At 47.7% G+C, this 26,693-nt stretch overlaps 1 protein-coding gene across 4 annotated transcripts in view; it reads right to left on the reverse strand.

Moving 5' to 3' along the window:
- The window catches only part of HERC2 (HECT and RLD domain containing E3 ubiquitin protein ligase 2), a 2,956,340-nt gene that overhangs the window by 962,847 nt on the left and 1,966,800 nt on the right, over nucleotides 1–26,693 (reverse strand). For all 4 annotated transcript variants that reach the window (XM_069636605.1, XM_069636607.1, XM_069636603.1 and 1 more), the window contains exon 65: nucleotides 17,233–17,458. In XM_069636605.1, the coding sequence (XP_069492706.1) occupies nucleotides 17,233–17,458 (226 nt within the window). The remainder of the gene's footprint in view (nucleotides 1–17,232; nucleotides 17,459–26,693) is intronic.

A 26,693-nucleotide genomic window follows, 5' to 3' on the forward strand; every position in this document is an offset into this window, starting at 1 on the left:
GAAAAGGTTCCATCTCCCGTCCCTAGCTAGGGACGCACATACAGTATGGAGGAAAGGGGACAGGACGTAGGAGTATGGTGCAAACGAGAGAATTGCAACATTTAAATCATTCAGCATGCACCACAATACACTAGAAGATGCACACCAGCATCTATCAGAGCGGTTCCCACATAAGGAAGAGCTACATGAACTACAGATAGCAAAGCTAGATGCTTTAGGAATATCTAGTACATTAATAAACAACGTGTTCATTCAGAAGAGCACTCTCCCCAAACACGGTGAAAATACTGCAGAAATGCGCATCATCACTAGAGAAGCTCTTAGATGGATTTCTAATACATTCCTTTCCCCTATGGAGATCCATGACACATTTAAGCAATACTCTCCATCCATTCCGAAACAGGTATTACAAATAATGGCTGAATACCTACAAGACGAATACATTAAAAATAAACTGTGTTGTACAGTATATGTTATGAAAAAATATAAGCGCACCTTCACAGATGACACTGCACTTACATCCCAGTCCCTCGACTTAGCTTTACTGCTCAACAATAGGATTGAAAAGGCCACCGCTCAGATGCCCATGAGAGAGGTGCCTTCGACACTCGTCCCACAAAGAGAGGAGCCAGCCAATGGTGAAATGCCTGCAAGAACAGTCGCAGCACACTATATTGAACAATTTGTGTATGTCCCCTTTTACAGACAAGAAGTTAACACAATTAAGCTATCCATACCAGACATAAGGAAGAACCCCACTGGGTTCTATAAGGAAGTAGTCAGTTCTTGGCTTCTTCAGTTTTTACCTTAAAAGATCTAGATTTGTTATTTCCTGCCATTTTACCTTCCGATTTATGGAAGCAAATCGGAAAAATAGATGATAACGGGGCATTGTGGGGTGAGGGGAAGGAGGGGGGGGACATGGTCCGAACCTATGGCCGCTGACATACAGAGACAATTAGGTGAGAAACCTCCAGAGAAAATATTAGCATTACCTCACCCCATCCTTGTTAAACCTAAGACTTTAGTACCACAGAAAAGAATGATATGGGACAAATGAATGGCCTGCATGCAAGGGAAATCTGTGGGGACAATAGAGTATTTTAATAGATTTGAGCAGGTATTTACTGACTACAGAGGATAAGATTTGAGCAATGATACGGGGTAAGAGATTGTTGGTTGACAAGTTTGTACATGCTCTCTTGCCTGAAATTCAGTCTGAAATCACGGCTTCGGAGAGTACCTGGCAAACAGAGATACCTTCTGAAATACTGCTGATGGCTGAGTATTATGAGAACAGAGTTAACTAGGAGAAGGAAAGGATAGAAAAGAAGAAAGTAGATCTGAAGACAAGGGTGTTGTGACAGCGGGTAGCTAGGGGACTGCGAGAATATGCCCCAAGTAGGGGACATGTTATGTAACACACTGGGATAGTGAATGAGAACCAGTGCGCCTACTGCACTCAGGAAGGAGTATGTACGGGAGACGAAGAAGAGGATGGAGTAATGGCATGCAGGGACCGAATATAAGCCCGTTTCCCCAGTCCCCACAGCTCAGCAATAATACAGCAAATATAGACACGCAACACCCGACTAAGCACGCCAACAATTGATAACACTGCCTCACAGAATTATTTTTCCGAAGAGTACACATCTGACGATATATACTTTGGCTAGGACAGTCCGAAGCACGGGCTGGAACCTACCCTTATCCCCGTCAATCATAAATGACCCTACATGACAATGAAAGTTGGGGATAGGCCACACACATTTGTAATAGATACTGGTGCACAGAAGTGCTCCACTGATCACCTATCGGTTCCAGATATTCCTCTGTCAGGGCAACAAAATTTATCTGTAGGGTTCGATGGCAGACCTGTAATAAATCTTGTCTCCAAACCGGTACCTATTTCTCTGGGACCATTTACTGATGCATGTCATTTTCTATTGACAACTAGCTGTGGTGAAAACTTGTTAGGTTTGAATTTACTGAAGAAATTATATGCGGTTATTTAAATTCTTTAATGTGGTTTAGTTTACATAATAAACTTTACACATGATAACATATATAAAAAAAGAGAATATAAAAATATACAAAAAAAGTAAGAGAATATAAAAATATAAAATGCAAAATTTACAAAGGATAATAAGCACAAAAAACAAACACACAACAAGCAATGTAGACCAAAAACATGGTAGTATAACAATCACAATATCACCATCGTTTAAGTTCAGAATAAAACTTAATCACTTCATTTTCAATCCACAATGTAGCTCTCGACTTTGCATATTATCAACTTAACACTTTGCAGTATTAGAGTCTACACACCCTGCAAGATTTTTTATAAATAATACCGGTTTAACTTCAGAAGTTTCTTACTGGCCTATACATCGGCTATAGATGCCCCCAAACTTTACAGTGATATACCCAGCTTTGTTTCTACCTTCAGCCAGATGTTATAGAGGGCAATTAACAAACACATGTTCTCAGTATTAGTACAATGTATCCAAAAGGGACTCTCCCCAATCTTGTCCTTATTATGTACATATTTGCCAACGTGTGGCATTCAGTCAGCACTTGTTTAGCCGTCTCAGGGATTTCCTGGATATTACAAAGACAGCAATACCGTTGTTCCAATGGGACTTTGTCTATCATCCCTGTGTTAGATTTGGTGGGGAGCTGTTCCAACCTTAGAGGTTGAATAAATCTTCTTAGTCTCTTACAAGGACATAAGTTCAGGTATTTCTGCAGGCTCTTAAATGTATAAAGCCTGAACTGTATAAATTGATACTTTTTTAGCCTATGGAGGTGAACGAAATTCTCCAGCCAGTCCCAAAGGTCTGCCCTTCTCCCTAAGGCATTCAGCTTTGTCTCGGAGTAGTATCCTGCTCGTTGGTTCCAGCCTATCGATTTCAAAAAAGATTCCATAGGTCTATTCAATAGGCAGGTGGTACTTTTTTTACCCAATTCTTGGTGGACTGCCATAAGTAATGCATTATCCACTCCACATGTCATTTTTAGATATAACCCAGCTCTCTTTTTCATAAAAAGTGCCTTAAGGGAGATCAGTCCTAGTTCAAGCCTTCTAAGGGCCATCGGAATGCAGGCTGGGAGGCCTACCATCCTCCGCCAGAATTTCCCCTCAATGACCTGGAGCCATTTCAAGTCAATTCGACTATATGCTGTTATTTACTGCTCACCCGATGGTGTATATTTGACTATTTCACAGCAGCACACGTATACATCTCTGTTAGCACTCCCACTACCCAGTGAATTGCGAAGCGTACCGACTCATTTATGGGCCCTTAGTGATAATGACGTGGAAATGCTCAATATAGAACCAGTACGCATCCAGTTAAAGCAAAATGTCACATTACCACGCATACCACAATACAAGGTTTCGTGGATGGAGAAGCCGCACTGAAAATGATCATTTCAGATCTTGCACATCTAGGTGTCATTGAACGGATTACAGGTAGCACTTGTAACAGTCCCATACTTCCTATATACAAGAAGGGTGGCAACGCACTGCCTTACCGTTTTGAAAGTGATTTACTGGCCATCAATAAAACTGTTTGTCTCCAATTTCCCATTGGGCCTGACATCATTTTGACTAGGATTCCTGTCCAGGCCACCCATTTTTCAGTGGTAGATTTAAAGCAGGCATTCTTCAGCATACCGATACATGCTGACAGTAGGTACTTGTTCACTTTATTCTGGCAGGGTTGTTATTTACATTCACTAGAATACCCCAAGAATACACTGAAAGCCCAAGCATGTGGCGCATTACAAGAAATAAATTAAAGAATACATTTATAGTAGAGCCCTCAACAAGTGGATACTTTAGAATTAACCTCATCTTGCACATTGATACAGTACATTGACGACCTACTTATTGCCACAGATTCTGAGGAAGCTTGCAACGAGGGCACTGTGTTGTTGTTAACACACTTGGCCAACAACAGTCATAAGGCTTCTTTGAAGATATCCAATATTGTCAACAGGAGGTTGCCTACTTAGGATACCTCCTGTTGAAGGAGGGTAGGCGTCTTGCACCAGAAAGAATACAGGCTATCTCTGACACGGCGGTTCCAATCACACAAACTGAGGTTAGAACTTTTATTGGGATGACTTCCTATTGCAGGCAATGGATTCCGAATGTTTCCCTTTTATATTAAGCCATTGTTAGCACTAATGAAAAAAGATTTAGCTCTAGCTCTACCTTGGGATGCAGCGTGTCAGGGTGCTTTTGATATGCTCAAAACGGCTGTGTGTTCCGCGCCAGTATTGGGCAAACCACATTACACTAAGGAGTTTTTGTTATTTGTCCATGAAAGAGATGATTGTGCTTTGGCTGTTTTAACGCAGGAACATGGGGGAAAGAACAGGCCCTGTTGCATGCGCTTTACCTAAATGTTTAAAGCTGTGGCTGCTGCATCAGGAAAACAGGGCAAAGGCATGGTTTTGGGTCATTCCTTACCCTTCATGGTGCCTCAACTCAGTAGATGTACTATTGACCAGAATGCAATCCCAGCATCTTATCTGCTCGCTAGATACAAGCTCATTTTGTTTGCACCTCACATCAAAATTAAACAATGTAACACATTAAAACCCAGTTGAACTGTTAACTCCCCTAGGAGAGTAGCATTCCTGATACCAATCATGATTGTATCTTTATCAACGAAAATGAAACAAAAGGGAGACTGACACACCTCTTCCATCCCCAGATGAAGAAATATTTTGTAATGGTTCTTGCTTTAAACTTCAGGATGTCACTTCTACTGCCGTCTATGCAAACACCACACTAGATACAGCGGTAGAAACAAGGGTGATTACTTACAACTCCGCCCAAGCATCAGAAATATTTGCCGTGACTCAAGCTTGAGGTATTCTCAAGGGTTGAAAGTAAATATTTATACGGATAGCCAATACACCTTTGTTGTAGCTCATAATGTTGGGAAAATATGGGTCGAAAGGGATTTCTAACATCCCATGGCACCAAGATTCAGCATGGTCCCTTGATAGTGCAGCTTTTATCAGCACTAGCATTACCTGAACAGCTACCAATAATGAAATGTGCAGCCCACCAGAAAATCACTGACAGTATTGGGAAAGGCAATGCTTTCGCAGACCAAATTGCCAAACAAACCGCCACAGACATACAGTCTGGAATGTACGCATTGGGTCCTGCTAGATGGGTCGAGACTGGCATGGTGGAAGAGGGCATTAGTAGTGTAAAAGAAATTCAGGCCGAGGCCACAGTCGAAGAAGTCAAATAGTGGGGATTGGGACCAGCCCGCCTAGATGAGGAAGGTTGTTGGGTTGATCATGACAAACAGAGATAGATGTTACCTAATGCATATGTACAAGCTATAGTGCCCATGGCCCAGGCCACATAAGTGCAAAAGGCATTTGTAAACACCTAGGCCCGGTATGGAGGAACTCCAACATAAACAAAATAGCAGACCGCCTGGTCAAGAATTGCATGGTCGGTTTACAGCACAGCGGAAATAGGAACACCAGTACCAAAGGGAAGCTTTGGTCCAACTTCCATGCCCTTCGTCCCTGAAACGGCGACAACTGTTCGCTCAGAAGCCACTGTAGCAACTTCATACGCAGGCGGGGCTCCGGCACAACCAAGCTGCATGATGCCAGCAAGCACAGAAAAGCCAAGGGTGGAATTATTGCCCAAGGTTGGAAACCTGAACCATCTTGAAGATGTTTGCAAGTGTGTATTGGGGTGGGAAACTCTGACCCAGGCAAGTGTCCAAGACTGCCCCAATAAATCATAGAGATTGGGATGGTGAAACCTCAGACTTTTTAAAGTTCAGAGAGAAGCCCAAGCTGTGCAATAGACTGCACGTCTGATACAAGTGTGCAGATGCTAGATATGGTGAGCGGGTTCGGACGAGCCAATCGTTCTGGTAAGTAATTACATGAATGCGTTCCCTTCTGAGGTGAGCCACCACTATTGCAAGCAGCTTGGTGAAAACCCTGGGTGCAGAAGAATCACCGAAAGGGAGGGTTTTGACCTGGAACTGACAGTTTGCCACATTGAATCTCAGGTACTTCCTGTGCTTCTTATGGAGAGACAAATGGAAGTAGGCGTCCTGGAGATCCTGGAAGAATAGGCAATCGTTCACGTCCAGAGCCTGGAAGATCTGTGCCAATTTCAGAAGCCGCAGTTCGGGGATGGATCTCAGACTTCTGTTGTTAAGCACCAGAAAGTTATGTTGAGTTCCAAACCCTGCCTCATTCCAAGCAGGTCCCATCTCTATGGCCCCTTTTGTCAGAAGCAAATTGATCTCCTCCAGTAGGAGAGGTTCCGTAAGCAAGGGTTGGAGGCATGGGGGGTAGGGGTGCCCTAGAGAGTTAGAGGCAAAAGGGAGGCAGTATCCCCGTTGGACGGCCTTAAAGCACCAGCGTCCAAGGTGGTATTTCTCAATTTCTCACCAAACAGGGATATTCTGCCTCCCAAAGAAGACAGATGGCAAAAGTCCACTTCAGAGAGCCTTCGCACCAGGAGTTACGTAGGGCACAGTGGAGGTGGTAGCACCTCCTATAAACGCACCATGGTCCCTACCTCTCTAGGGATGATGCTACTCTTGCCTGCCCAATGGTGCTTGGCCTCTACCTCTATGGGCATAAGTGGCGAAGGGGCGCAAACCCCGCCCCCTGCCCGCCAGACTTAATAGTTGCTGTTGCTATACTGCAAGCCACAGTGACTTAGGGGTAGCCTTAGAGGCTTGGAATTTCTGGAGTGACTTGTCAGCCTTGGTGCCAAACAAGTTCATGCCATTAAAGGGCATGTCCAGATGTTTCTCTTGGATGCAAGTAGCAAACCCTGTCCTAAGCCAAGAAAACTTTTGCAAGACAGTGCTGGTAGCCATTGACCTTGTGACAGTCTGCAATGTCCGGGCAAGACAGCAAAATCTGTTGGGAGGTGTCCTTGATGAGGGCCTCAAAGCCTTAGCGCATTTACCCTTCGGGAACATGCTCAGATGCCTTGGCCGTAATGGACAACAGGCCTAAAGAAAACTTGGCCCAAGCGCATGAGGCATTGAAACTTAACAGACTAATGCTCGAAGAGCCAAACACTTTCATGCCCTGTGCATCCAATCTCTTGCTCTCTCTGTTGGGGCATTGATAGAAAAAAAGGTTGTTTTAATGCATGCAATAACGGCCTGTACCACCAAACTTTCAGGAGAAGCATTGACAGAAAGAAAAATTGGGTAGAATGAGCCAGCCTGTACTTCTTGGCTAGGTCGCCGTACACCAAGAGACCGGAAGCTGGTTTGGCCCACAGTTCTATCACTGGCCCATCAACTGCTTAATTGAAAGGCAATAAAGTATCCTTTTTATGACCATCATTCAGGATGTCAGTCAGATCACACGGCACCTTTGGACGTGAAGGAGTAGACAACCCTAAGGTGTCCACCACTTTTGCCATCAGGTGCTGAAAAGTGGCCTGTGGCTTGCCTGGGGGGGGCAGCAGGGATCATGTCTACCTCTGGTGAGGTTTCCGGGCCACTCGCCTCCTGGAAGTCTGCTGCAAGGTCCACCAAGTCACCCTGTAAAAATCCTCAGGGAAGTGTCTCTATTCCCTGAGGTGTGTAGAGGCGTCGTGCAGAGCCAAGGCAGCGCAGCGTTTCCTAACAGGCTGAGGGGTTTTCCAAGAGCCACTGCACTGGGAGAACGCAATAAAAGATGAGGAATCTGTGGGAGGAAGGAGTTAGTTAGAATGTGGTATTCTATGTGTTCTGCTGCAAACCGCAATGGCTCAATGCTTTTTTTCCCTAAAGTAAATTGCATTTTCTTTGGAGATACATCTCCTCCCCACTCATTCAAATATGTTTTGCTTATCTTGCAGGCTCTCAGTAGCACAGAGAAAGCAAGATAATGAAAGCAAGAGGATGAGTGCCATGAAACAAAACTGAGATAATTCTTCACTTCATTGCCAACATTTGGACTTTTACATTTTCTGTACAATTTGCTCTCAACTCCCCCACCCCACATTTTCTCTGTAACCTAGGTTTAAACCTTGTCATTGGCTTTGCAGCCCACAAATCTGTCAATGCAACTTTTATCATAAAGGGAGAAAAAGCTTTACGTTTTAAAAGTTCTCTGAATACTAGGGAAAAGATTGTTGTTACTATACTCAGATCATACGAAGTTGTACTTACCTGTTAAAGTTGTATTTTTCCTTGCTTATCTATATAAGGATATTTGTCTAACAATATATTGTGGGTGGGGCGTGGCTACATGGCTGCGGGCTGAAATGCACTTTCCAAGTGCTCCTTTGATCCGACGAAGATACAGTGAAATATAGGCATTTTCAATCTGCAGTAAAAAGTGGACCTGAAGCTACAGCTGTCCGAAGGGTGTGGGCATGCAGCGGTACAGAGCCTGACACGGAAAGTGCTTGTAAGAATGAATAAATAAATGGAGAGGTTTATGAGATCTCGCGGAGGAGAGAATCAAAATGGCGCCCACTTGATAACAGAACAAAGGCTCATTGCAGAAGCCCAAACGGAATGAACAAGAGCCCCGCTGGGCACGCACAGCAGGCCCAGTGCACTGGAGGAAAGTCGAAGGGAGGAGCGCTTACATGACACACTGGTAACTGTTGTGTGTGAGGCTGCCAGAAGAGTAGGAGTGCAACTGATTGGCTGTTACATTGTAGCACCCGGCGGAGGAACGAAGTGAACCGACGGGCTAAAAAATAACGCATATCCAGCTGACTGCAGCGCAGCCGGGCACAACGAAGAATCTGAGACTGCTGCACATGAACATGACGAAAACGGATCGGATAATAGTACGAGGGCAGACCGGAGTAGATACATACTACACGCGACCACATAAAACACCAGTGACTGCACCATGCGCGCAAGGGGACACCGGCAGAAGCCAGGCATCACAAAGTCAGAGTAACAAGACTGCTGTTTTCTGACAAGCAGCAGCTTCGAAGCCTTGTGAAAGCTGAAGAGCGGATAAGGGGAAGCACCTCCGTTGTAGACGCCGGTCTACCTAAAAGTCAGTGACCATGAAAGGACAAGACGGGGAAGCCGACGCGGGGGGAAATAGGCTGGAACTGCACAGAAGAAACATTGGCCGCAGACGGCGGTTCAGTGACCTCCCAGCACCGTAAGGCAAGCGGAAGAGAAGCAGATTTTAAAACGCACAAAAGGCTGCATATGTAAGCAAGATTACACACTTGCATCAAGGACATAGGCACCGTTCGCCACACGGGACCAACCAGGAACCATCCCGTAAAGAGTCAATCCAGGAAGGCACCACTGAGAGCAAGCAGAAACAAGCACCAGCACACCATAAGAGGCAAGGCGGCGCACCCATCGTAGTGTACCGCTCATCGTATGAGTGGGTGAGCGCAAGACGGCATACAGTGGACCTGGTAGCCGTAAGGCACACACAAGAACTGGCAAGAGACACAATTAAAACAAACAATTCACTGGGAATCTGGCCAAGATAAGAGGTCCCAGTTAGCAGAGCCCAGGAGGTGGTCGCCCGCACCGTGTAGAAAATCGAGACACAGCACGGGGAGACACCGGTAACGAGCCAAGTAAGTGGCACCAAGGACCAACTATAAGCCGAGACCAACTAACCAGCCTGGTGGAGAGACCTGGGGCAACATGCTCCCAGATAAGGGTAGTAGACCATACAGCAGAGTATATAAACATTGTCACTGAACTGGCACCAGAATCGCAGGTCTCTGGAACCCCCCCCCCCAAAAAAAGGGTGCAAAGTCAGTACTGATCACAATAGGGCGCAGGAGACCCAGAGGCTATTACAGCCCACAGACACTGAGGACTGCTCAAGTCCAAAACAACCAAAGGCGAGGAAGGAGTCGTCTTGACTCCAAAACGAACAAAGGTGACACGCCAGTGCGCACACCCACTCGCCGCACGGGAAGGCGGGAGCGGAAGACAGGCCAATAGTCCGTGGGACTCCGGGCATAAGCAGAGACAAATACCGGCCACTCTGTGGTGTTCAGCAAGATTGTGGCGGCAGGTCAGAAGGCGAGACCGCCCCCCACCAGCTAATCAGAGAAGAGGGGCATAAATCAGCGGAAAAGGAAGGTCGGCGGGACTCCTAACGGATACCGCCCGAACAGGACCAGGATTAACGTAGCACACCGGACAAGACCAGTACCGCCTGAGCAAATAGGATCGGCACCGGATAATTGACGTGGGAGGACGCAACCCACTCGTTGAACGATACGGAGAAATAGCAGGCCCAGGTACAAAGTGTATATAACTTCAACAACTTAATATCCCTAACAGAATTTGCGCGCTCAACTAACCAAGACCGATCTAGCGGTGGACGCGACATTGGTATTCAGACCGTTCATCACATCAGTGATATACGCCATTTACCAATTGGTACCACATATATTCCCATGCTATGATGTAACCGGAATAGGATTAATCTCCAGGAAGTTTTGTGGCTAATGTGCCCACATTGCATATAGCATCCAAATTGAATTTTTTTTCAAGTGTCAGACGTTAACACTAATCGTTCATCTTGCCTTGAGAAAGACCTAGGTACAGGTCGAAACATGTGTCGGCAGACTAGTTTGAATTATTTGTCATAAGACAGAATACAAAACTTTATTCAAACTCTCCATTGGCTTCAGCTATCTGATTCATTGCAGCAATTTTGTCCAACTAATAGGTGTTGTCTCAAATTTCTACACAAGCAGCGCATCATATTAGTGGAACCTTTGTTTTCATTCTGTACCTTATGTTGGCAGGTTTGAGGAGCCGACTAGTTCCACATTGCAGCAGCGGTTGGCACTAGTACCAGACCAGTGTGTTTAACACATTAGCCCTTGAGCTCCACACGCCTGGCATTCCTCAATTCCACTGTTGTCCCCCAGGTACAAAGGAGATATCGGATGCTGGTGGGACGAAACTGAGCCAAGAACGCAATTACACCGCAGGCAGCAATACAACGTGCTCTGCAGGAACCTGCCCAGGGCAACTGGAGATTGTACAAGACAGCAGGAAAGGAGTACATACAACCCACCCAAAGAAGGAATGCCAGGCAAAGTGAGAGGGAACAAGGGCAAACAGACACGCATTGAACCCTTCACTAGGAAAACAGACAGGGGCCAACCAACACCAGAGACAAAAATGGCCACGACTAGTGCAGAACAGCAGGAGGAGAATGATGGCCCGGTACTGGAAGCTATAATGGCCCTGAAGTCGTCCTTGGAGAGTAGGTTGGACACATCCATAGCGGCCCTAAAGGCGTCCTCAGAGAACAAAATGGACACAGTAATGGTGGACGTGGGCCTCCTTCGACAGGACCTCAGGACTTTGGCGGACCGAGTGGGCACGACAGAGCAACAAGTGCAGCAAAACACCTCGGATGTAGCAGCGACACAGAACCAGGTGTCGGATGTGCTCCGGAGAGTCAAGGTCCTGGAACAGAGGGTGGAGGATGCAGAAGGAAGGGCAAGAAGGAATACAATGCGAATAGTTGGACTACCGGAGGGAGAGGAAGGACAGGATCCTACGAACTACGTCGAAAATCTCTTGCTTCAGGAGATTGGAGTGGGGGTGTTATCCCAAGGTTTCGCAGTGGAGAGGGCACACAGGGCGCAGACCAGAAGGCCCCAACCTGGAGCCCCTCCCCCCCGATATCAATGTTCGCAAGGATCATGAACTTCAAGGACAGAGAAAATATTGACGTTCTCCAGAGAAGGGTGGTGGGGAGTCGATCACCAGGAACTCCTCTAGGATATCGATTTACCCAGACTACACAATCCTGGTGCAGAGGCAACAAGCACAATATGGTCCCGCCAAGGAACGCCTAAGGGCAGCGGGTATACGGTACATGCTGCTATACCAGGCGAAACTTAAGGTGATCGGGAAGGGCAGGTCTCATTTCTTTGAGACACAGAAGAGGCCCAAATATGGATGGATCAACAGGGCATCCCGCAAGGGAGACCCAGGAATGCCAATAACGACGCAAATCTACCTAGAAGGCAACGAGAATGAGACTACCATGGAAGAGAGGATGCTGACACCAAGAGCAACGCATAAACCAGGTGGAATACAATCAAAGGAGCAAGAGTGATGGTACTGCCACGGAGGGCGATAGGACATGCAACCCCAAGACCTTTTGTTAGTTAGGATGCCAGTTTTAAGGCACCACGCTGCAGCGGGCCGGCCCCACCTCGGTGGGCGAAGCAAGAGAAGCAGCGGAGCCTGATCAGGGGGAGGTGGCTGGGCGTTTAAGAGGTATGGTTAGTGGGTGGTTAGTTAGGAGGAGTGAAGGCACGTGTGGAGGAAGAAGCACCAAGCAGCTGGAACGAATGGTAAACGGCAGGCAAATTGACACATATCTTAATGAAAGCTACCAGGGAATAATGAAGCGGCACACCTACAGGCAACCCATCCATGTGCGACAGGGCATGAAGGGGGAGAGAGAGCCCCGTCTGAAAAGGGAAAACAGCAGCCGATGGAACAGTCTACCAGCAGACAGACAGGCCCATGGGAACGGGAGGGCAAGGAATCAATGTAACTAAATGGGCCATGACAGGGTGGCCATAGCCACTTGGAATGTCAGGGGACTGAACGCCTGCGTCAAAAGACTAAAGGTCTATGCCTGGCTGAATAAAGCAAAGATACAATAGCTATGCTGCAAGAAACGCACCCAACAGCGGAGAAGCAAATCAAGATAGCTAAGAAATGGGGAGGACAAATGTATGGTTCAACATACTCGACCTATGCCAGAGAAGTATTGAAATGGGTAGCTCTGGGTGTCCCCTTCCAGCTAATAAGACAAGAGAAGGACAAGGACGGCAGAATGGTAATCGTACATGGAATGTTTTATAGAACAAGGTGGTGTGCTTGATCAACACGTATGCCCCCAACCATGACGCAACAGAGTTCTTCAGGATGATCATACCCCGGCTGGCTCCCTACAGAGGAGCGACACTCATATGGGCAGGGAATTTCAACTGCACGCTAAACCCACAGGTGGACAGATCCGACAGCAAGCAGACAAAACCGGCTGCGCCAGCCAGAGTACTCTAGACCAGCTGGAATTGAAAGTCTGGAGGAGGTACATGCAAACAACCGAGGTTTCACACATTATAGCCCGCCACATGGCGCACACAAACCCGCATAGACTACTTATTTACGGGCAGGGAGTCTCTTGGGGAATTCACAGAGATACGCATTAAGGCAAGAACGCTATCTGACCACTCCTCGATTGTAGCAACATGGACTCACACACATAGAGCAGCCTCTATACCCACTTGGAGACTGAGGGCAGAAGCGCTGACAGATGAGGTTTTTCAAGAACACATCAGATAGACAATAGAGAATTACTTTGATCATAATGTGGGGAGTGTGAATAGCATTGGCACAGTATGGGAAGCCTTCAAAGTAGTGGTCAGAGGAGCGGCGATAGGAAAGGCGGGCGGACTTAGGAGATCTATTTTGACTGAACTGGGGGAGGTAGAAAAGGGGATGGAGCAGGCAGAGGCACGTGCAGGGGAGTTGGGAGAAGAGCCAGAGGAGCTCATAGCGCTGCGATTGCAGGGTGGCTCTATTTGGGAAAAACTGGGCAAACTAGATTACGGGAAGTATGTGCAGAGGCTACATACTGAAGGGGACAAGCTGGGCAGGCTTCTAGCCTGGCTCACTAAACAAGAGAATAGGCGTGACCCAATAAGCAGTATCAGGGATGAACGAGGGGAGGAAGTGAGGACCCAGGATGGGATTAATGAGGTTTTCTCGCGGTTCTATGCAGAACTGTATTCTAGGAAACAAGAAGCAAAAGGGGAAGATACAACTGATGCTCTTGGGGTGATTCCTCTCCCTAGGCTGTCGGAAGAGCAAGCGCAGATACTGGATGCGCCCCTTACGTTTGAGGAGCTGACCGCTGTTATAGCTGACCTCCCAACAGGAAAATCACTGGGTCCGGATGGGCTACCAGGGGAGTTCTATAACAAATACAAGGAAACCGTGGCCCCACAGCTGCTAGAGATGCTTCAGGTGGCATATGAGAGGGGAAGGTTACCAAAGATTCTGTTGGAATCGGTCATTATACCCATACTGAAACCAGGGAAGCCGCCTCTCGAGTGCAGCTCCTATAGACCGATCTCCCTAAACAACCAGGACTCCAAAATTCTGACCGCAGCCCTAGCAAATCGACTCAAGCGGGTCATTATCCACGCTGGTGCACTCGGACCAGACTGGATATGTACCAGGGAGGAATACGACGTGGAACCTGCGTAGACTCCACCACGTGATCGAGAGCACGAACCAAGAACAAGAGGAATGCGTCACTAGATGCGATAAAGGCATTTGATTCAGTAAATTGAGATTGGCTCCTGGGATAGGGGAGGGGATCCTTCGCTGGATTTGGCTCCTTTACAATGACCCAGAGCAAGAGTGAAAACGGGAAGGCATATCTCAGAGGGGTGGAAGATCGGAAGAGGCACGAAGCAGGGATGCCCACTTTCCCCGATGCTATATATACTGGCCTTGGTGTCATTTGCAGTTTTCCTCAGGGCATAGTACAGGAACACCGGAATAGAGAGAGATGGGGATGCAGCTGCAGCAGACCCGGACACCGGATTCTTGGTCAGGCAGACAGAAGAATGGACAATGGAGGGATCTCGCAGCAGCAGTCGTGTGGAAAGGCTCTCAGCAAAGGTTCTGTGGAATTGGTGCCCTTTTCAAAGCACCATTGTAGACAGTTACTGCCCAGTCGATTCAGCTTGCTTCCTCGGCCCACCTTTCTGATGAAGGGACTTCAAGGAGTGGAACCTGAGGTCCGTAAGGTGTCCAAAGTTTCAGGAGGATTCAATCTTCAATATTCGGAGGATGATTCACTGCACACTAACCCTCACCTTTAATGCAGAAAACCAGTCATTCAACATGCACCCGATTTCGATATACGCAGATGATATGCTCCTCTATGTTGGGAACCCAAGGGAAAATATGCCACACCAGTTAGAAGCACTGGGGGCATTTGCCAGGCTGTCGGGAATCACGATAAACAAAGAGAAGTCCTCGCTCTTCCCCCTGGCAGGTTTGAGGGTGGCTGCCCCTGACTAGTTACCGAAACTGGGACTTAAATGGACCCCAATCACCTTTCGCTATCTAGGAGTGGATATATACCACAGCACCACAGCAACGCATGTGGCCAATACACAGGCGGCCCTTGCCAAAACTGAAAAAGCTATGACATTTTGGAAAACACACCCACTGGGGATGATAAGACGAGCAGCCCTATTGAAGAGGACGGTCCTGCCCCGCCTAATGTACTACTTCACTAATATCCCACACAACATCCCAAGGCCCTTTTTTAGACCGCTACATACACTGGCAAGAGAGTTTCTGTGGGGCAGTGGGAGGAATAGGATAGCGTTAGACACACTACAAAGGGACTATGAATGGGGAGGGATCAGGCTACCAGACTTTGAACGCTACTATCTGGCAGGCCAGCTCCAATTAGTTGTGAAATGGTTGGGAGATGACACGTCCACAGATACACTGCTTTTACAGCCAGCAATACAACAGTACTATCTGAGGCAACTCCCATGGATGGATAGGGCCTCAGTCAAACCACTCCCTACTATGGTCCAACTGCGCTTGACTCGGTGGAAGAGGGCGTGGGAGATACAAAGGGGGTGTGACCCCTACTCGGGACAGATACCCCTTGCGGGACTGGTTGAAAGTCGTACAATGTCCCTGACGGTCTACCATGAGCAGTGGGAAGATAAGGGAGTGGCACAGATCAGAGACCTATGGAAAGATGGACAGTGGGTGGATTTTCAGATCTTGATGGACGAGCAGGGCATACATAGTGGACAATTCCTATTGTACAATAGCATGATACAGAGGATCAAGAAGAGGTGGAGGGCGTTGCCGGGAGAAGAAGATAAGGAAGCGCTGGATGCGCGGTACGATAATTCGGAGGGAGGAGACACGATATCCAGAGTCTATGAACACCTCCTGCGGGTTAATAATGAAAGGGGACTACAAACAAGTGCAAGATGGGGAGAGGAACTCCACAAGACCTTCACGGATGAGGAGTGGAACAGGACACTCCAGTACGCTAAAGTCTCCAGGAATGCGAGATTTAAGCAAATGCAGCTCTACCTCATACATAGGGTGTACCTCACGCCCAAGAGAATGTCGCACATGGGACACAAACAAACCCGAAGCTGTCCACGGTGCGCAGAGGAGCAGGCGGATATGAAACATATGTTCTGGTCCTGCCCGGTGATACGTAACTTTTGGGACACAGTGAAAATGAGGGCAGAGGCAGGTGGGATTCAAATGCAAGCATGGTCGCCGGAATCCTACCTCTTGGGGCTGTTCCCGAGAGGCGGCAAACAACGGTCACACATAGCGAAAATGAAAGACCTAATGTGTATCCTAGCGAAGCGCCGAATAGCGATGGCTTGGAATACGAGTACAGGGCCATCAGCGGAACTGTGGTGGGCGGACCTGAGAAAATGGACAATAGCGGAAACATCAGTGGTGTGGACTACAGCAACGCAGAGGGGAGAGGGCAGGGCCAGGCTACTTGCATGGAACTCTCTCATACTGGATCTATTTAATAATATGGAAGGGCAAGTCACGACGGGCCCTAGTGAGCCGGCGGAGGACGCTGTGGACATGACACAAAGGGTTCGATGGGAGGGCCAGGGACGAATAGCCGATGTACAGGCAAGGAGAGAGCCTAGCCAAGATGCCAAGGTGAGAGTGGACAGAGTGTGAATCCAATACAACGTGCCAGTTACAGTGTGAGGTTTGTTTGTTTGTTGTTGGTTTGTTTGTATGTTTAGTGCTGGAATAAATAAAGAGTTAAAAAAAAAAATAAAAATAAAATATATATTATATATATATATATATATATATATATATATATATATATATATATATATATATATATATATATAGTGCAGACAATCTTTTATTGTGCATTTACAGTGTGGTCACTAAACATAATTGTTTAGTGACCACACTGTTCACTGCCCGAGTTCAGTCTTCGCTGCTCGGCCACCCTTGAATACGTGAAGGAAAGCCTGTGAACCAAGTGAGGTTGATGTACATGGGCCCTGGAAAACAGTGCCTAAGTGAAGTCCTCCTAACAGATTGGACATGGAATGCTCGCTACTTTGAAGCATAGGGGAGTGGAAACAAGAAAACTAATAAACGGTTTTCTGAAACAAATGCTTACCCAAGTAAGAAGCTCCTAGGGGGTCCCTGGCAGTCTGGAATAAAACTGGTTCATGAACAGATGGTGTTGCTACATCCAGAGTTGTCCAGGACACGCTGTGGGAAGACCCACAGGCAACGCGAGTGATTTTCTGCCCTTCCAACCCATGTACAAGTGTGGGTTTTCGGTTGACTGTCGTGGTTCCATTTCCTTGTTGCCCATGATCATTGTCACCCCAAGCAAAAACCTAGAAAGAAAGATACAACAGGCCATAAAACTATGCATTAAAAAATGCACTTAATATTTGATACCACTTGAAAATCATTCTGCTGTGCTTACAAGGAATTGCATGCTGCTATATGAAAAAGTAATGACGTACTGCTATATGAAACTGTTAGGGAGTTTTACTAAAGTTCACATATGTAAGGACTGTAGAAGACTCTACTTTTAGTGTACAGGGTTTCAACTCTTACGATAGGCCTTAACTACCCAAAAGGTTTGGTAGCTATGGCTGAGCAGCCAGGCTCAGTCTAGGAGGGAGAAGGGCTATAGTACAAAGACCTTGGAGCGCGCACACACACAGTTAAGAAGACACTTATACACTTGTAGTTATATAAAAATATTATTATTTATTATACATACTAGGCAATGTTAAGTTCACTTTTCAATTCAGGTAAGAGAAACTGTTATACATATATACAGTAGGACCTTTGCAGTTGTAACTTAATTGAATGGTAAACCTTAAGTTGGAATGCAGGTAAGGGAAAGAGTTTCTTCAGGTTAGCAAAAGTAATCATCAAACAACAATCAACAAATGATAGTACTGTTAAGTAAAATAAATATGTACACACTTGTAGAATAGTTGGAAGTAATTCTAGTTAAGTAAAGCACTTGGCAAATCATACTTGGAATCACTGGTATCAGGAAATAATGAATTCATCAAACCCAATACAGAGCAGGTATGACTTGCATTAAATTCACAGAGGCCTTAGGATTTAGCAGTGCATCCCTATCTAGGTATGAGAGTTTCAGAGTCGGATTGAGGGGCAAAGTAAGTAAGGCAGCTGCTTTAAGGAGTCAAGAGTTCCAGAAGACGACTTGTAGCAAGTAAGTACACTTACTTTGTCAGGATAAAGGTTCAGGGGCTTCGGAGAAGGCTCCCTGTAGGAATATATTCTTTAAGCCTGGGCGAATGTGTATGGACAAACTCCCACACGCATGAATCAGCACTCCAGCAACAAAGGAGCAGCAAAGCAACTCTAGGTAATTCTACCAAGAGTCTCACAGTACCTTAAACGTGAAGGTGATGAAGAACAATACTTCCACGATGCAGCTGCAGCAGACCCGGACACCGGATTCTTGGTCAGGCAGACAGAAGAAGGGACAATGGAGGGATCTCGCAGCAGCAGTCGAGTGGAAAGGCTCTCAGCAAAGGTTCTGTGGAATTGGTGCCCTTTTCAAAGCACCATTGTAGACGGTTACTGCCCAGTCGATTCTGCTTGCTTCCTCGGCCCACCTTTCTGATGAAGGGACTTCAAGGAGTGGAACCTGAGGTCCGTAATGTGTCCAAAGTTTCAGGAGGATTCAATCTTCAATATTCGGAGGATGATTCACTGCACACTAACCCTCACCTTTAATGCAGAAACCCAGTCATTCAACATGAATGCTTTCATTCAAACTTAGGGTGGGGACGGTTCTTTCAGGACAGCCAGCCTCCCAGTTAGAATGGGATCTAAGCAGGCACACTGGAGGACAAAGCCAAAACTGGCACCTTTGGGCGGGATTCACAAAGGGATCCCAGCAAAGACAAACAAGGACCTCTCCCCCCACCTAGCACAGCAGAAGGACCAAGAAAGAACAAACCTTCATGAGTTGGTGAAAAAAAGACAACAGGAACCATTTTGGATCAATGGTGTCCCATGTGTCCATTACCGCAGCTGAGAATGCAGTCTGCATTTTAAGTTTAATAAAATTGGTAGAACAATCATCCACTGCCATCAGCCACTCAGATTTGTTACTGTAACTGAAAAGTTACAGGAGAAGTGAAAAAGACACATAGTGTCCCCTCACCACTCCACATAAGGTGGGGTGTGCTGAGCTCACAAGAAAAGTGTAGGTAGAATAAAAAGTATCCTCCTGTCCTTGGGAACAGTAGTTCTCGCAAGGAGTTAGAGGGACGCACAAGGAGCTTCCAGTAGAACGGCACATAAGGTGCTGTGTGCTACAATAGCAAATTACAGATGCCATAGAAAAAGATGGAGGAAAGTAGATTCCATCAAAATAAGCCTACGAAGGGGTGCCCAGAGTACATAACAAGAAAGGGTGAGTGAGGAAAAAGATTCCCACTCACTCATGACAGTTGGAAAAAACCCAATAGTCGAGCAAAAAGTGCCGGGGGACTCACCAGGTGAGGGGAATATCACACAAGATGGAAATTCTACCTAACAAACATTTATCCCATTCACGTTAGGCTATAGAAATAACACACGCTTAGCATGACTCAACTAGTAAAGAAACAAACCAAATTGATCCTCTTTGCTTTATGCACTTACAGTGACAGAGCGCGAGGAGGCACTTGATGGGTGCAGAAGACTGAGTGGGCAAGGAGAGAGCATAACAAAACAAGGGAACAGTGAGAGTAGAACTCTGGCCATAGTGGGGCAGATGGGAATGGAGGATGGTGGGAGAGAAAAGACACTGTGCCAGAAACATGGAGTGAAGATTAGAATCCTGCCAGCCCACAAGATCCATTGATACATCGGAAAATATTGCACAGAAAATTATAAGTTACTCACCGTAGTGACCAATGTACTCTTAGTCCATAGTGCCGTTTCCTCCATACTGTATGGGCGTCCCCTCCAAGGGACGGGAGATGAAACCTTTTTCACCAGAAAAAACCTTCTTCCCTTTTAAATTTAGAGCGGTGCAGCCCAGGGAGCATGTGCTGCCCTGATTCCGCCCTCCGGCGCCGCACCTCAGTCCCCATTGACGCGTCGAAAATAGATTTAACATTGCCTAAAGACACCAGTATTATTGGGGGGAGGTTGGTGGGACGTATGGAGGAAAGGGGACTATAGACTAAGAGTATGTTAGTCACTACGGTGAGTAATTTATAATTACTCTTACGTCCTGTCCCCTTTCCTCCAGACTGCATGGTCGATTACAACTGAATCTAGCCCCAGGGTGGAGAGGAGACCCTCCTTAAGCAAATAGGTTCCTGAGAACCGCCTGTCTGAAAGCCGCATCAGATCTAGAGCCGGCATCCAAACAGTAATGCTTGCAGAAAGCCGAGGGAGAGGCCTAAGTGGACGCCCTGCTTATGACTTGCCAAGGGAGATGGTGCTGGAATGCGATGGCCGTTTCCTTGGCCCGACTCCGTGGGCATGCATGTTGGCCGGGAGCGGTTTGTGCTGGCCCTCATTGGCTCCCGATGGCAGAGACCACCCAGCGGGATATGGGGGCCTTAGAGGCCTGATAGCCTGGTCTCGAGCCTCCGAAAGTGACAAACAGGGCGTCCGACTTGCATAAACCCTTGGTTCTGTCCTAGTAGAATTTTAGGGCACACCTAACATCCAGGCAATGCAGCACTCTCTGTGCTTAATCATTGGGATCGGGAAAGAACGTAGGAAGGACTATTTCTTCATTCAAGTGGAATGCAGATGTAACCTTGGGCATAATTGCCGGGTGCATCCGCATGACTACCTTGTCCTTGTGAAAGGTGGTATATGGTTCAGAGGCAACCAGCGCCTGGATCTCGCTGGCTCTGCGAGCCGAGGTAAGACCGACTTGTAAGGCCGTCTTGAAGGTGAGAAGCCTAATGTCCGCAACGCCATTGGCTCGAATGGTTTGTGCGCCAGGGCATCCAAAGCGATGTTAAGGTCCCACACAGTGTGCGGTCTCTTGATGGGCGGGTAGAGCCTAGCGAGACCAGTCAGATGTTTCTTGACTATAGGGTTGGAGGAGGAAAATATGCCTTCCTCCGAGTTCCTGTAAGCCCCAATGGTTGCAGGGTATGTGCGGCAGGTGTCCACCTGCACGCCTGAATGAGCGAGGTGCGCTGAAAAGGAGAGCACGTCGTCCAAACTGCAGGCCTAGGGGTCGATTCCCTTGGAGTCTGCCCAGTGGCAGAATCTGGTCCATTTGCATTTGTAATGGGCCCTGGCGGCCTTGCTCCTGGCACCCTGTATGATCTCCAGATTGGCCTGTGAAAGGCTAAGGTGCCGAAGCGTTACCTGCTCAGGTACCACGCTGTGAGGGCTAGTTTCACTGGCGCTGGGTGGATGATTCTGCCCCCCCCTGCTGTGCCAGATGTTCTGGGCCTGTCGGAAGGTGTATTGGGGCACCTCAGAGAGGCCGAGTAGTTCCGAAAACCATAGCCTGGCCGGCCACCATGGAGCTATCAGAATGATGAGGAGTCGGTGAGACTCCTTGATCTTGCAAATTACCCTGTGGATCAGGGGGGTAGACTGAAAGGCATAGGCTTTCATGCTGGTCCACTGGAGGTGAATTGCGTCGCACAGAGAGCCGGGGCCCTGACCCTGCCAGGATGCGAACTGGGGACACTTCTTTTTGTGCCAGGTGGCAAAGAGATCCATCTTGGGGTGACCCCACTTGCTGAAGACCTCCTGATGAACGAGGTTGTTTAGCTGCCACTCACAGTTGTTCGCTCCCAGCCTGCTAAGCCTGTCCGCTTCCAGGTTGGATTCCCCCGGGAGGTGCACTGCTGAGAGGAAAATTTGGTTTTCCAGGGCCCATTCCCACTTGCTGATCGCCAGTCTGCACAGAGGAGGGGATCTGGGGCTTCCCTGCTTGTTGATGTAGTACATGCTGGTCGAGTTATTTTGTCTGGATGAGGACAACCTTGCCCCTGAGAAGTGGTAGGAATGCTTTGTGCGCTAGCCAGATTGAGTTCAGCTCCAACCAATTGATGTGGTATTCCTGCTCCTGTCAAGTCCAGGTGCCGTCGACTGAGATATCGTCCAGGGTGGCTCTCCAGCCCTCGAGCGAGGAGTCTGTGGTGATGGTGGCCTGCGGAGAGGGCAGCCGAAAGGGCTTGCCCATCTGTAGGTTGCCGTCCATGGACCACCAAGTTAGGTCCAGGTGGAGAGATGGAGGAACGTCGATCGTCTCGGATTGCGAGCCCCGCTCTTGACTCCATGAGGCCGCGAAATGCATCTGAATCCTTCTCATCCTTAGTCTCGTGTGCGGCGCAGCTATCAGAACCGCCGCTAGTAGACCCAGGAGATGTTGGTACCACCATGCCGCGGTCACCTCTCTGCTGAGTAATGGGCGGTGAACCTCTTGATGGCCGAGATCTTGTCTTCAGAAAGGAAAACCCTCTCAGAGCACGTGTCCCAAATGAGTCCCAGGAATGTCAGAGTCTGAGTAGGGAGCGGCTGTGACTTTTTGAGGTTGCGCGAGAAGCCCAGGTCATGCAGTGTGTTCATAAGGGCATGGGAAGAGTGTAGAACCGCTTCCGGAGATGTAGCCCTGACAAGCCAGATGTCGAGGTATGGGTAGATGTGGAGGCCCTGCTCTCTGAGAAGGGCCACCACAGCGTTCATGAGTCTGGTAAAGACCTTGGGGGCCCGAGTTGAGGCCAAACGGAAGGACTTTGTATTGGAAATGGTAGCCCATGATCCTGAACCGTAGGAAAGAACAATGGGGCTGCCAAATGGGGAAGTGTAGGTACGCGTCCTTCAGGTCCAGGGAGCACATCCAGTTTCCCTTGTCCAATGTCTCCGCTATAAAAGCTGGCGTAACCATCTTGAATTTTTGCAGGGATAAGGAGAGGTTGAGGGTGGAAAGGTCCAGCACAACTCTCAGGCCCGTCTGGTTCTTCTTCTGAATGGTGAAAATCCTGGAGTAAAAGCCAAAGCCTCGCTGGGAGGCTGGAACTTCCTCCACTGCCTGGCTCTCTACGAGTGACCGGATTTCCACAGTGGCAATGCTATAGCTGCCATTCTAAAAACAACCGGATGTGCCACGTCTAATCCTCAAAGTACGGTGGATTGCGCTGCATTACCGTGCTAGGCACTGGAGGGGGAGGGGGTTGACAGGCTGTTGGAGGTGGTGGGGGGGTAATGAAATAAATCAGTGGGGATTGTGTCTTCAGGATGGTGTCTAAAAACACTTGTGTTTCCTTTTTGTTCTGTTTTTGTTATTTATGTGCATTCATACTTGTTTTTCTTCTTCTTGTTTCTCTCTTTTGCTCACTGTCCGTTTAATTCTCCTCCTCACATTTTTCTCCACCGACGATAAAACAGTATCTTACATTCTACAGGATTCTCTGCAACGCTTTGTGCACAGTGGCAAGCACAACAGCATTGCCAATGCAAGAAAAAAATGCCATTTCCCTGGAACCGCTGGAACTCTTGCTGGTTATTAATGCTTTCATAGTCCGAACCAACACGGGACATGAAATCGCACTGCTTCTGTTTATCCAACGTCTCTCAACCTCTAGCTGTGGACTCACACCGGCATGTTCCCATTGTCCTCTTGGTGTCATCGATGACAAAATCACCTTCGTAGTACGAAATATCTGCATCACAGCTCTCATCAACTTCTTTAAATAAGCGAGCAAACAAAACATGACATCTGCCCCAAATGTAGTGCTCCAAAATGCACAACCACCACATGTACAGTACCAACAGAGGCCCCATATTTGCAAAGGAGATCCATGCAGCCGAAACCCCACTCAAACTGTAGCCCAAAAAGCCTGCACTCCTTCCAACTGAAAGTCAGTATCGAAGCCTCTTTCCACGGCATACCTGTGCAGATCGTGCACAAAGCTATCGTCGACTATAAGCACTCGCCGTCTCTCCATGTCTGCCAACCTCAGTACATCTACCTTTCGGTAAATATGTCGCCGCCCCTTCAGGTAAACCACACCCTCCAATCCTCCTTGGGAAATCCCCACAATTCCATTTGCGAAGGCTCCATGATCATAAAGCCATGATTTGGCTCGTGCACTTTCTCAGCTACAACTAGGGCTACGCCTCAGTAAAACGCACAGAATACTTCTTCCCTTTGCTCTCGAATTTTCCAAGAAACACATGATGTGGGACATGCGCTTTCCCAGCAAAGCAGACAATACTTCTCCCCTTAGCACTCAATTTCTCCAACAGTCCCTTACTGGCACCTATTAACAACTATCAAATTTTCAAAAACGCCTGCACCAATCGCATACTGAAACTCCGCATTGCACACTATCATTTCTGTACACAACTCCATATTTCCTCTTTAACACTCTGACAACATGTTCAGTTTGCTTCCAAAGCACCTCCACCAGAAACCTTTCCTACAGGATGCCCTATTTCAGCATCCACAATGATCTTGCGGCGCACCTAGCACACATTTCGCCATGCACACAACACTCCACCCTTGCCCATACCCACAACAACACTGTGAATGCATGCATACGACCATTTAGGCAGCTAACATTGTGCACAAATGAAACATACATAGTGGCACTTCAACCCAACTCCCTCACACCATAAAGCACCCATTGACGAAAGCAGGTCGCACTTAAAACCATCCACAAAGATAACATAGCCTCCATCACTCCTACCCACTGCCATTCACAAAGTATTTTTAACTACCAACCGGACCACAACATTGTCCCTACATCAACAATTCTGCACACATCATAGTAAACAACCCATAGAAGCTGCACTTCAACCATACCCGTGGGCCATACTGTCAGTATGCATACACTGCACCCAGTGAGCACACTGCGTGACCTTTCATTGAAACATCTCCAATCACACATCCAAAACTTTACCATATTCTACCAACCACCTGCGGAACCAAACACACACCTGCCGGCTCATTTGTACTGCTCTATGGCATCTGCAACGTACTGCACAACCATTCATTGCAGGTCATCTCTGTCTACCAGATGCAGAGTCACCATTGCATTAGTGGCGTGGGTTTCCTCAAGTCGTAGGCTCTTCAATCCATGGCGTACAGCCTACCACCTTCGGCCATACACCCAATAGGCTACACCTTCAATACAGGCACCGCAACTCCATAGTGACAGTATTCAAACCCAGCATCCACTGCCCACACTGCATTACATTTCACAGCACCATCTCCAACTACACATCAAACACTTTACCATGTTGTAACAGTGTCCTCACCAGCAAAACCAAACATGCTTTTGGCCATGCACCCAACAGTCTCACTTCTACATAATGGCACCATCCATTCACCAGCCTGCAACTACTGCAGATTCCGAAATACATTTGTGCAGTGTGTGTCCTACAGTCCTAGCCTCTTGAGTGCATGGCCTACAGCCTTGGGCCATGCACCAAACAGTGTAGACCTTCGCGACTGTCACTAATACATAATTGCATCATCCATTTCACCATGTGACCAACTTCGCCTATCCACATACACAGCACTACCACCCAACCTTCGCACTGCCATGTACCTATACTTACCATATTGCAGAAAAAAAAACGCTGTCTCCTGCACCCCCTGTGAACTTTCATTCGCATACTATGGCTGTCCCTACTTCCATTCCCAAACTATACTGCCACTGCCAAAGTAGCCACACTTGGGCCGCAACACTACCATGCAGCCAATATTGTAATCCTTCCACATACCCAACGCAAGTTCCTTTACCCGTGCATGCAACCATGTGCCCAACTACCGCATTCCATCTGCATAGCACAGGCACCTGCCCTCCCACCCAACTTCTGTCATGTGCAAATGTTTCCCCTTCTAGATTTTACCTGCCACCACTCACTACGGAAAGAGGTGGCCGCTAACAGGTGGCGCCACAATCTATGGGGCCGTTGCGGCACCTGCCTCCAAACACCATACAAAGTACTCGCCTGTGCAGGTACCCGCAACTTCACGCAGTGTGCGCGAACACTACAGCCACTCCATCTTCTTCCACCTACACACATTTCACATGAACCACTTCTCACTCCCCCACACGATACCTCCCTTCTTGTTGCCAACACATGCCGTATGGTACATTTTCCACACCCTTCTGCCAGCGCACTGTCCTCCGATACACCATGGCGCCGTTTCCCAAAAACGTTGACGCACAGCACGCTTCCCTCCAGCCAACCACCAGCCTCCAACGTTCGCCAACATCACGGCGTACCGCAGGCCAATGACACTTCGGTCCGTGGAGCGAACAGGGAAGGGTCCGCAGAGCGGACCCATATATCACTAATTTTTTGAGACGCACAATTCAATAATTTGCCAAAAAAGTACTGGTCGGATTTCCACCAAACACACAAAAGCATGCTTACTGCCCCAAGCCCCCGCTCCCGCCGCAAGTTTGCCGAAAATCCGTCCAGCCGTTCAGACTGTAGCCGCGCACAAAGTTTTCCCGATTCAGTCTATGGGGGGAAAAAAAATGTGGGACCCCCCTGTAACTTTAACCCCCCCCCACCAAACCACAGTAAACTTGAAGAAAACAATTCAAAGCCGCCCATATACTTTTTGCAAAGTTTGGTGAGGAT

This window comes from Ambystoma mexicanum, chromosome 7p, assembly GCF_040938575.1.
Source record: "Ambystoma mexicanum isolate Mex_15411 chromosome 7p, UKY_AmexF1_1, whole genome shotgun sequence".
In the NCBI taxonomy this organism is placed as follows: domain Eukaryota; kingdom Metazoa; phylum Chordata; class Amphibia; order Caudata; family Ambystomatidae; genus Ambystoma; species Ambystoma mexicanum.